Below are 13099 nucleotides of genomic sequence, written 5' to 3' on the forward strand. Positions count from 1 at the left end.
GGAATGAATGGGTAGTATTCCTTATTTGCGATTAGCAATTTGCTAATCGCAAATAAGATTGTGATTTGAAGGGTGCCAGGGGTGTCCAAAGGACACCCTGTAGCACCCCTCAAATGCACATTTGAACAGGTGTTGCGCACACACATGTCCAGAGGACATGTGTGTGTGTGTAACATGCAAAAGAAAAAAATGCACTAAAGTGCTTTTTACTCTTTTTTCTCAATTTACCACCAAGTCAGACTTGGTGGTAAATTGCGACCAAATATTGCGAATTCGCAATTTCCAATTGGTTGATGAATTGGATTTAAGGAATCTCTATTAGAGATTCCTTAAGTCCAATTCCTCGCAAATATGCGATTTCGGTAATAGCGATTTTTGCATTTGGGATGATGAATCCCAAATGCAAAAATCGCACTCGCAAACGGCCAGATTCTCAGAATCTGGCCATTTGCGAGCGCAATTCATGTTGATGAATATGGCTGTAAGCACTGGGAATGATAGCAATGCTTCTTCTTTATGGCCGCTGTGGACTGGTTTGATATGGCTCTCACTACTGGTCTTTGGAAAGTGGCTACATTCACACTCAACATTGTCCACAACAATTTCGAAGACAAAACACTCACAAATGCTGGTGGTGTTCCTCTCAGTTTCAATTACATTTTAGTGCAATCATTTGGTAATGCATTTGCAGTATCATTGTGATTCAGCCAAACTGACTATTGGTCCTTTAAATGTGAGATCTACTTTTTCTTGCGATAGTTTTATTGTTCGTTATTATACCATTGATCAATCCCTGTTTAAGGTTACGTGACAGCACTTCCCGTGTTAACATCTAGAATGCAAAGGGCGTGAGGTGACGCTTTGTTATCCCTCGGTATATTGCAAAATAATGCAGCTGAGCACTGAAAGCAGTCATAAACACACTGTAGGCCAGGAGTCTCCAAAAAGTAGCTCATTAGCTTCTGTAACTCTCCAGCTAACTCTGAGTAGCTTACGTCTGTGGAGCCCAGCTTATCACATTAAAACGTTTTTGCTTGTTTGAAATAAAATACATATGATACAACACTAATATTATTACCTCTCAATACGTTTTGTTGAACATAAGTAGCTCTCACTACATAAAAGGTTGGAGACCCCTGCTTTAGGCACAGAGCAATGGATAACTGACGTCAGCCACTCCTCTGCTGCATCACTGACCCTTTATACAGGTCTAATGAAGATGAAGAATGTACTACCAATTTGTGTCATGGGTGCACCGCTTTTGTAGTGCAGTTGCAACCCAAAACATTTATCAAGATTTACAAAGCTATGCAGTGCTTGGTAGGAATTGCCATGCGTCCACTCATGTATTTTGATGCCAACCCAGATTTGCTTAAGGCAATATACCCGGGTTTGCATCAAGGTGGTGAGCCGACCCACAGGAGTGTAACAAGTAGAAATATCTTCATTTTTCTGTGTTACTTTCTCTTTCCATGTATGCTGCTTTCTGCAACACACATAGAAAGGGAAATATGCCATGGTGCAAGGGTGCCTGCACTGGCGCTAGAAAACCTGAAGTGCAACAGCGCAAAAAAAGTGCAAAAATGTGCATTTTCATTTTAGATAGGGTGCATTCCATGCAATGCAGGGCAGCAAGTTCTGTTGCTGAGTTGCGTTTCATGAAAGGTTGGTAAATATGCCCTGTACTGAACAAACTCAAAATAACAGGTAAGCCTGTAAACTATCTGTACACGCCTCCTAAATCAGTCTCCTGTTTAATCGCATATCCTGCTTCAGTAGGCTGACAGAAGGATTTATTTTGCTCCACTTATCCATGCAAGTCCTCGTTTCTATGATGTATAGATGCTTGCATGTATGGGGCCATTTAGACCTATGAGGTAGTGTAAGTGATAAAATGGATACAAATAGTTTAACAAACATTTGTTCACTAGTGGCAATTTGTGGTTAGCACAAATTGTACTCACTCCCGTTTGGACACACATATGCCATCAGCTTTTGAGCTGATGGTATCTGATGGTATCTGCCAACGCAAATCTTACTAGTATGATAAAAATGAGGTCAAATCGGACACAAAACCCATTGTGCTAGTTTTGCTGCATTTTTAACAGAGAAGTGTATACTAGGTATCGAAAGACCTAATGCAGATTTTTCATGTGCGGATGTTTTAGCACCCTCAATTTTCACTGTGCTGTACAAAGTCTCATGAGATGTGTGAGGCAAATTCACAAAATTACCTCTACATGAGTCATAATAAACCTCATAACACTGAAAATATTTCTCTTTGCTGCGCATCCCTACTCCTCCCCTGGAGAGGCGTAGTATTCTGACTCATTCCCAGGTTTACAAAAGGTTGTAAATCTGCTGCGTGAAAGGGGTCATATTTACAAGGACATGAAAAAGCCATGCACAGTGGCTTTAGGTGTCCGTGTAAATATGGGGCAGCAAACTGTGCTGCCAATGCGTCACAAAAAGTGACATAACAGCGGCGCAAGAGGCTTATAAATAAGCCACTACGTGTAATTCGACACACTTGTGTAACGTTTCTGATCTGTGCTTGTGCAGAAAACCTTGTTCTGCACATAAACATTTTAGAACCGAGCTCACCATATGTTGGTTTATTTTCTACCTAAATCAACATTCTTGCAATGAAACAAAACAGTAACTATACCTTGCCCATTGTCCAGATCACCTCCTGGGGCCGTCCATGACAAATCAATTTTATTTTCAACAATTTGTGCCTCCAGGTCAGTAATTTTCGATGGAGGAAATAGATCTGGTATGGGCCCAACAGTAGGGACTCCAGACACTACAAATGAGCCTCCAGACGTGGTTCTGCTGAAGCTTTCCAGATTCGCCTGAATGTCCTCATCAGGAACTGTAGGCCTTGGTGGATTCATTTTGACGACACCTGGAAAATAATGATTCTCGTCTTCACTCTTGACCCATCAATACTGTCTTTATCTTCAGTTTTGCTCAAATATGTTCTTGAACTAACTTTTAGTGGAGAAATGCAAATCTATTTTGGAATATGGGCTTACATGCACAATGACATTCATCTTTACAAAACAGATTATGGTGGAGGATTCTCTATAGCATGTGCAATTTAAGAGAGATGGACCTCCATCACATTGTCTCCACATAATGAATATTTTGAGGGAATAAACTGCTGTTATAATCTAAATGCTTACATTCTTCCAAAGCTAAGGGGCCATAAAGATGGAAGACCAACTGGGACAATATCCAGTAAAGGTTATCATTAGAAATAACAAAATAAAAATAAAACATAACAGCAACAGAGTTGACTAAGGGGCATTTACTGGATGAAGGGGTTTACTGGTTGTCTGCCAATTGCAAATAAAATAGTGTAAAATAGTGTAAGGGATGAAGTGAAAAGAGGGATCAGGATGTCCCTTGATAAGACAAAATAAAACTAAAAACACAAGTTTTGGAAAAGCCAAATAGATCTAGCTTAAAGATACTAACACAGAGAAATTAAAGATACTAGCACAGGAGAAACAGTTGTACACACTTGTATTTACTTGAATGAGTTCATTAAAGCCAGCCTGAACTATTGGCTTTGGCAAAGCTTTTTACACATTAAAACAGATAAGCGGAAGTACAATGGGGTAAAAAAGGTAGACAAAGAAAACAACCAGAACATTCATGCAGGGAGAAAGATCAGGATAAAAAAAGAGTCAAAATTCAATAGGACAGACACAGAGGGGAAAAATAACAGTGAAGAGAAAAAGGAGAAACACGCATTGACTAAACCATTAAAAGAAGCCAGCTACAATTAATAGGAATACAATATTAAAGGATAGCTTTCTGTACACACTGCATGCATGAGACCCTTAATTTAATGTGTGGTGGGTTGAGGGACATTCAAAGTGTAAAATAGTCCCTTATGCAATGTAGTGCAATCACTCCATAGGTGGCATAATTATATATACTACATAGTCAATACTATGAGGTGAGTGAAAAGTACTCTTTTTTTATATAAAATTTTTATTGAGGTACTTTGGAATCAAAATAAATAATAGCATGTATAAGGTCAGTCAACAGAAAAGAAACAAAATAATATCAAGAATACTATCAAGAATGCTAAATAACAAATACAGGGAGAAAATCATAATATACTTTTTAGATACCAAACATAAAAGTACACCTAGTCAAAAACTGAATTCCATATTTTGTCGAACTTTCTAATCCCTCCGATTCGTTGTGTATATAGCAGTTCAGTCTTTCTTACTCTTTTCATTTTATCTAACCAATCCTGGAACAGGGGAACATGTATTGACTGCCAGTTTTGAAGTATCAGGGATCTTGCTGCAGCTGAGACTATATACAACAGTTTAACCAAATGATCTGCCAAACCAAGAACCGGGTCGTAGCCATCTAGTGTTATTTGAAGAGTTTGAGCAATCCTGATATTGTAATTAGAGCCAAGGAAATCAAAAATTTTGTTCCAAAATGTCAGGATTTTCGGACACAGTGCAATAATGTGGGACCAATTGGCAGGAGCAAAATGCCTACATCTAAAGCAAGTAGCAGACGTGTTAGCATACATTTTAGCGATTAGAGCAGGAGTGCGATATAGTAACCATTTATTAAAGAAGAGCATTCTGCTCCACTAACATTTTATTTATTTAAGGCTTTCCAAGTATTAAGAGATATATTATGATTCTCATGTTCCTGTCATTTTTTGATTGCTTTTATACTAAGGTCTTTCTCAATACTTTGAGCAAGGCAGCGTTTCCATTCCCCCGGCTTTCTAACCAGTGAAGTTGCAAAGAGGTCATTCCATATCTGATTAGGGTTACTAATATGTTCAAAGTCTAGTAGATTCAGCGGTTTGTAAAACCTAATATAAAAGTCACTTAGCAGGAAATTTTCTTGAGTCAGTTGTGACATCTGTACCGGAGTTAGCCACCTGCCATCTCTACAGAAGTCTGCTAATTTATGGAACCCTGCACGGTGACAGTTATCTACGATTTCCGAACTGATTTTTATCTCGGTATGTACAAAAACATGTCTTAAAGGAGTCATAAGGTTAAAATGTGGAAGGGAGTATCTTTTAAACATACCATCTCTTCTTTTGAGGAACCAATTCATAGTCTTATATCTGACGAGTTTCGGAGATCTAGGCACTAGTAACGGAGAGGGAATTTGAGCTTCAAGACAAATTAAATTCATGAAGAAATTAATAAATAAATCTGGACCTTGTGTTTCGGGCTTAAATCTATTTAGGGCTTCAAATTCTTCGAAAATCTGTAAAACTTGGGTCTGAGATTGCAGGTTGGGTTGGATTGATAACATGATGTCATCAGCATACAATTTAATTTTAGACATAGAGGTAATCGGAGACGTAATAGTCAAGGAATTCCTCATTGCAGTGGCCAGTGGTTCGATAAAAAATGCAAAAAGAATATGTGATAAGGGACACCCTTGTCTAGTCCCACGTTGCACCACAACTGATCCCACCATAACAGAATTAATAATAACGTTGGCTTTGGCACCAGTGTATACATTTTTAATTAAAGTGATAATCTGTGAAGGAATTCTAAAGTGTGTTAAAATAGAAAAAAGAGTGTCCCAAACTACCAAATCAAAAGCATTTTCTGCATCTAAAAACAAAATCAGTGCAGGAATACTCCTTACCTGAAAAAAATCTAATGCCTCGATTAAAAAGTGTGTGTTAGTAATTAATTGAGGACCTGCTATAAAACCGTTTTGATCAGAGTGTATTAAATCAGCAGCAATGGTGTTAAAACGAATAGATATTAGTTTGGTGGTAATTTTGTAATCGGAGTATAATAGAGTGATCGGTCTATATGAACTCGGATCTTTAGAATCTTTCCCCTTCTTCAAGAAGCTCACTACCATGCCTTCATGAAAAGAATCTGGAACTTGACCTCCATTTAGCATAGAATTTAATAATTTTAACAACAAATCGGAATAAGAATTAAAGAAGACTTTAAAGAATTCTGAAGTCAGCCCATCCGGGCCGCAAGCCTTACAGAGTGGTAAGTCCTTAATTACTGATTCTAATTCAATTTTAGTGAATGGGCTAAACATTTTCTCCTGCTCAATATTTGAAAGGAAGGGAATTGGGTATCTACCAAGAAAGTTTGAGAGCTTTTGAGAGTCAATGGCTTGATGTTTACTATAGATCTGTTGGTAGTGTGAAAGCATTATGGAACTGATTGTCACCGGCTGTGATATCTCAATATTTTGGACGGGACATTTTAAACAACGTATCTGATTTGCGGCAGCTTGTTCTTTCGCCTGCCAGGCTAAAAGTTTGCCTGTGAAATTGCTTTCCTCATAAATTTTTTGATTCTGTCTAAGGAAAATTGCTTCACTCTGCGAGAATAGATTAGAACAAAGTTCACGTTTTAGCTTCATTCAATTGGTTCTGAACCTGACTAGAAAAATCAGCTTGTCGTTTTAGGTTTAAAATCTGAATTTTTTCCTGTAGTAAGTTTCTATTTTGCTTAATATTCGACCATTCAGCTGCGTCCTTACTTATAGCAATACCACGGATAAACGCTTTCAGGGAGTCCCAAATTATATGTAGGGGGGGCGGTATCAGAATTACGGACTATAAAATCTGCGATTTCTATTTTAAGGAAATTACCCCAATCGTTATCTTGTAGGTATAGTTTATTAAATATCCATCGCTTCGGAGTACTAGAATCTTCTCCCAAGACAAACTCGGCTATAAGCATTGCATGGTCTGAAAAACCATTATGCATAATTCTTTGATGAGAAAATTTTAATTGCCGGGAAGCCAGGAAGAAATCAATCCGTGAGGAAGATTTGAACCTGCCTGACCAGCAGGTAAATTCATTTTTCTGTGGGTTCTGTATTCGCCAAGGATCACATAAATCAAGAATAGACATATTGTTATTAATTGATCGACGTGACTTAGGTTTGAGCTGTTTCTTAGAGGATGTAGTAGAATCCAGCTTTGTGTCCATCAGAATATTAAAATCTCCTCCAATAACAATATCCCTTCTGCCATAAGCAGTGATCGAAACAAATCTTCATAGTCTTGTGATTTATCGTCCACCAGTGCATGAAAAGTAACAAAGGTAATTGGCCTTCGTCTATGCATAACTGAACATGTAGCCCAACACCATCTGCCTCCACTACCCTCCTTAGAATGCATAACTTCTGCATTCAGATTCCTATTCAAGAAAAGGGCAACACCTCGTTGAGATACTGTAGTGGACGAAAATCCACGAAATGTGGCCCATGTCTTAAACATAGTAAAAGCATCATTTTTTGCAGCGGAGATATGGGTCTCTTGTAGCATAATGACCGCAGGATTTTCTGTTTTAATCCACAATTCGATGGCTCTCATTTTTTTCTTATTATTTAGGCCATTGACATTAAATGAGATTATTTGAAGCCCTCTATTGATAGACATTTGGATCTAATTTATACAAGATTCCAGTAACCATTTCAACCAAATATATTTTTTCAATTCAATTAATTCACTCCCTATGCATGATATGTAACAGAAAAAGTCTTCGACCAACAATGCAAAAAACATCCAAAATACGTCAAAATTGTTTCTTTTTTTTCCACCCCCAGCACCAGTGGTCCCCCCATACTACCCCCACCGCTTTGGCCCTGTCTCCACACTGGCCATACAGGAAAACCCCTCTTCATTAAGGCGCCTTGCTGTTGCGCCCCTTATCCTCTCTAGGAGTCCTATCCTGGTCCCCCACCCCCTGCCCTGAGAACCAAAAGAGAATAAAAGTACAGTGCGACATTATATTGGAAATCCCTAAATCAAAAAAGAAATCCCTCGACAAAGCATAAGGCTGAATCAGAAAAGTTAATCGGAACAGAACAGATCAGAGACCACATCGAGTTTCACTAGTAGCGCTAGTCTTGTGAGATCTTACGAAGCAATGCTTGTGCTTCATCGATATCGGTCAGCATGTAAAATTTGCCTTTAACAAGAACTTTTAACTTTGATTGCTGGGCAATCATGGCTTGAGCACCCTTATCTTTAAATAGTTGAAGAATTTTTACAAATTCGTTTCTCCTCCTGGCTGCCGCAGCGGACATGTCTGAGAAAATCCTACATTTCGTGGTAGCATTTGCTGCAAATTGCCTTTGTTTAAAGGCCTCGGAGAGGATTATCTCTTTGACACGAACATCCGCGAAATTCACCAGAATAGTTTGAGGAAGTGTAGAGTTTGTAAGGGGCTGCGCAGGAATTCGATGGGCATGAGTAATCGTAAGATCTCCTTTATATTCCGGTATAACCTCATGAAGGAAAAAAGAAGTGATCCATTGTTTCATATCTGATACCTCAATTTTCTCAGGAACTAAAACAATTCTGAGATTTGATCTCCTATTATAATTTTCCAAGTCATCAAGCTTGGATTCAAGTGATTTTGAGTTTATAGAAAAGCTTTTGACCTCCTTTCTCACTTCAGTCATGTGATCTTCCAGGCCTGATATCCTGGTTTCGGCTTCTTGTAATCGAACGGGGAGGGAAGACATAGATTCTTCAATTTTATCTAAGCGTTGAGTGATAACAGCGAGTTCGGTCCCTTTGAAATTGCTTCATTTCCCTCACCTCACCAAGTATCATATTTAGCATGTCTTTGACTGAAATCTGAAACTCTCCCGTGGTCTCAGTCCCCATCTCTAAAATTGGGCTGTGAGAGTCAGTGAAAGGAGGGGATACATGATCAATATGTGACATTGCAGTCACTTGTTTTCCTTTACTCTTTTCCAATTCGACCAAATCAACAGAACTGGGTATCAAACCCAAAGTTTTAGAGGCAGGTGTAGGAGCTCCCGTAGCACCCATGGCTCCAGTAGCACCTACGGCAGAAGTTTCAGATAAGGGGCGAGATATCACTCCTGAGACAGGTGGTATAGGAGTAAAAGATGTCGAAACAATGGATTTCCTATCAAATAAGGGAAATTGTTTAGGAGTTTTGGTAGTTTTAGGGACTACCGGAGTCATCCCGTCTTTAAATACCTGTGCGCCATTTTGAGGAGAAGGTGGTAGTACAATCAACTCTATTGATGTAGTTCCAAGGTTGTTGATAGCCACCGCAGATGGCCGTAGCGCTGAATTGTTCCCTGAATCAGGCTGAGTCAAAGGGATAGGAAAAGTTTCTGGAGACTCCTCTTCTTCTTCCCCAGAGTTTTCTGAGATATCGGCTCCTACATCTGCATCTGCATTTTTAGCGATATCAGCGTCGTCTTTCATTTGCTGGTGACGAATTTGTGCCTTCGCGCGTGCGGTTAGTTGTTTCCCCATCTTCCAACTGTTTCTGAGGAAGAAAAAAAAAAAAGCCAAACTTTATACTCTCCACCTGCTACCCTCTCTGCGCCTGTCCACTGCTAATGCTGCAAGGTATGCTGGAACCTGTAGTTGGCCCAAAACTGCGGCCGCTGCCTAATTAAATGCAGCTTCAGCGGCAGAGGAACTCTCAGCACGGCATTAGAGTTGACCCCAAGGGTAATATGCAGACAGTATGGGGAATAAAGACGTATAAAGGCGTATAAAGGCGTAGAGGCGTAGAGGCGTAAAAGAGCAAGGAGGAGAGGCAAGTAGGAAGCACCCTGCAAGCTTTATCCGCATTACCAGCAGTAGGAATAGCAACGATAATTTCTTCAGCTCTGCGCTGATATGGTGTAACCAAGATCCGTTATAATGCAGCACAAGACCGTTGAAATAGAAGACCGCACAACTGATCACTAATCAACAGCTGTGCTCAGAGCTCTCTCTAAGTTCTCCACGAGGTACATGTTTGCTTAGAAATGTTTATCTGCTGTGCACTTCAGAAACCGGAAAAGCTAGCAAAGCCAAAAATATTACGAGAGCTTAAGGTTCATCCAGTCTGCGGATTTGCAGAATTGCAGAATTGCGAGTTTCTTTACGATATTGTATGAGGCAGCAGGGTAACTCTCAATACGCCAATAATAGAAGTTCAGGCGTCACAGTGAAGAAAAGTGTGCAGCTGGCAGATGAACACACGAGAGGTCAGCAAAAGTCAATGGGAACGGGAGCTACCAGTGCGCTCATTCTCAACATCTTTGACGGAGATGAAAAAAAAAGTATTTATTCAATCATGCCTTATACAATTTATCCCATGCATCCAAAGTCCGTCTCAAAAAGTACAGAGCTGCTCCCCTCACCTCACATCCCCAGTGAGACAGGCTCAGATTCAGGCTCGGACCCCTGTAACAATTGATCTCCACGGCCACAGGTAGCGAAAATGACAGGAATTCAACACCGCCTCAGAAGCGCCACACCCAGTAGCGAGCAGCACGCCAAACAACGACGGTCGCTATCAGACTTGTGGTCAGGGGGAGGAGCCAGGAACAGGAAACCTTAGGCTACGTGGAGGCGTGGAACTCCACCGTAGCTGCCCCAAGTGAAAAGTACTCTTCTTGGCAAAGTTATAGCCCACTTTTTCTATAGTTTAAACTATTGGCAACAGAAGGTTTTGTAGACAGGGAAGATCAAACTTAGTCAACAGGATCGTGAGAGGGAAGATGCAACATGGACATGGTGGGGTGGGGCAGTAGGAAAGAAGCCTCAAGAATCAACTCAATGGGAAGAAGAAACTAACGACTAAAAGAAGATGCAACATGGAAAATAGTACCTGAAACACAGCACTAACAGCGGAAGGATACTAATCAACTTTAGACTATCTTTACTTAGCCCATGCTCCCAAGGAAAGAAGAGGAAATGAAGCAGGCATTTGCTGCCCAATTAGGAGGCAGAAAATAAGAGTGATAATGAAGCCAACTAATGGTAAGCATTGGGTGGGCTCCAAGTCCCTTGTTGTGTACAATATGTTTCGTAAGTGAAAGAATATGCAGTGCATTTACTGTTTCATGCAAGATCTAAAAAGGGCTTCATATTGTGAATTTAGAGTGCAGCGTAATGCAACACTGTCATTTATCATTGCACAATCAGCTGACCCATTGCATTGTGAGGCACACAACCAATGAAGCTTCTCTCACTCAAACAAAAGTGGTGATTGTGTGTGTCCATAGACAACTCTAAACAGAATTTCAGGTGCAAGAGTGACTGTCCCTTTACCCCCCACATTTACCTTGATAGATAATCACAGAAAGTAGTACTCTAAAACAGTGCAATTCCCAAAATGATCAAAGACAGAAGAGACTGCTGATTCAGCCATTCCTAGACCACAGAAATAACTAAGGTTGCAGACACCACCCTCAACCATTTCTGTCCACTGAGCAGTTGTGGCCCATGCAGGTAAGAGTGGTGGGGCCAAGAGGGAAAATTAAATAAACAATTAATTTTCCCTTGTCTTCGTCTACTGAAATCCCGCCCACCTGGCCCCACCGCTCTTACCTTCACGGGCCACTAATGCCACTGAGGCAAATCTCTAGAAGTGATTTATTGACTATAGGACCTATGATTGTCAAATGTTATCATCAATTCTAATCCAGATAGAGATCTACCTCCACGGTGGCACTGTTCCCATGCATCAGGAAACGTATCCGTGAGTCAAAGCCGCGAAAAAGCCTCAGATCTGTGTGTAAAGATAAGGCAAAACACGCATTGGCTGTTTTGTTGTTCGCTCTTCAAAGGAACAGGCACCAAAAGAAAATAAAAAACTAAAGGAACAGAAGAAATCCTTCAAATGGAATAACCTGGAATCCCTTTTGTATTAATGTGTGTTAACATAATAAAACAGTGACAAAACTATCACAGATGTGCCACATCATGCCGGATAATTTGCATTATCTATCTTTATAATTATGATTAGCAGGTGAAAACCGATAAAATCTTGGGTCTCCGAAATTGGGTGTACCATGGGCAGCTTACAGGAGTGCTCATGTCAATGACGCTTTTGAATTGGAATCTTTAGGAGATTGCATATGCACGTAGGTGCTAGAATTAAAACGTGCGAGCCTGAGATTAGAATTGTGGTGGACGTGTGGTCATATGTGCCCTTCTCTGTCTTCGATATCTGTAGACCCTCCATGAATCAAGAACTAAGGGCCAGATGTAGGTAGGCTTTTACCGGTCGGTAATGGCCGAAATCGTCTGTTACCGACCGGTATTAGTCTTTTCCTATGTAGGTGGTATATTTACCGATTCGGTAAATAATGAATCGGTATTTACCGATTCGGTATTTACCGTATCATCATTTACCGATTCGGTATTTACCGAATCAGTAAATGAGATGTAGGAAGCACTGTAAAAAGTGCTTTTGTGCTTTAAGGATTCGTTATTTACCACCAAATATTGGTTGGTGGTAAATAAGGAATTCCGATGTAAATGCAAATCTGTGCATTTACACCTGTGCCATGTGACAGACATACATGCCCTTAGGGCATGTATGTATGCCACATGTCACACCAGCACTATTCAGGGGTGCAACAGGGTGTCAAAGTGACACCCTTCCACCCTTGACTATTTTCCTATTTTACTGAATCAGTATTTACCGATTCGGTAATTGACATTCATTCCTATGGGCCTCCAGGCCCATAGGAATGAATGGCAATTACTGAATCGGTAAATACCGATTAGGTAATTACCGAATCTTAACGATTAGGTATTTTTTACCGAAATATTACCTACACAGGATTTATCGATTCTAAAATACCGAATCGGTAAAATTCGGTATTTTAGAATCAATAAATCCTATTTACCTACATCTAGCCCTATATTCTACCTGGATTTTTAGGTTGATTAGTGTGAGACCAAGTCTTTTTGCTTGGTTGGCTCCAATTTGTAAGGAACTCATTTGCTGGTGTTCTGCTATTGCTTTGTATGTAGTGAGGGTTGGGTATACTGCTTTTTCAATTCTTGCAAATATATGTTTCTAATTAGCATAATGTAGAAGTTGTGCTCAACCATTGTGCGTTTGCCATCTATGCTCTGACATGCAGGGCTGCAACTTTTAGCTGCCTTTAAATTTGGTTGCATTGTTGCCATGTGCATAGTGACAAATGTTTTGTGTTTGTGTGTGGGTGTATGTGTGTTGTGTGTAACAAAGCAGAATCCCTTGCACCTTAGTGCAAGGGTGCCTGCATTGAAGGGTAAGATTGTTTATGTGCAGAAAGGTGTCCCTTC

At 40.1% G+C, this 13099-nt stretch overlaps 1 protein-coding gene across 1 annotated transcript in view; it reads right to left on the minus strand.

Annotated features, from left to right (window-relative positions):
- CLCA4 (chloride channel accessory 4) overlaps positions 1–13099 on the minus strand; it is a 323718-nt gene that overhangs the window by 4212 nt on the left and 306407 nt on the right. Inside the window, exon 12 of the mRNA XM_086953978.1 lies at positions 2669–2908. Coding sequence (XP_086810104.1) covers positions 2669–2908 — 240 coding nt within the window. The remainder of the gene's footprint in view (positions 1–2668; positions 2909–13099) is intronic.

Source organism: Lissotriton vulgaris, chromosome 1_1, assembly GCF_964263255.1.
Source record: "Lissotriton vulgaris chromosome 1_1, aLisVul1.2, whole genome shotgun sequence".
Lineage (NCBI taxonomy): Eukaryota > Metazoa > Chordata > Amphibia > Caudata > Salamandridae > Lissotriton > Lissotriton vulgaris.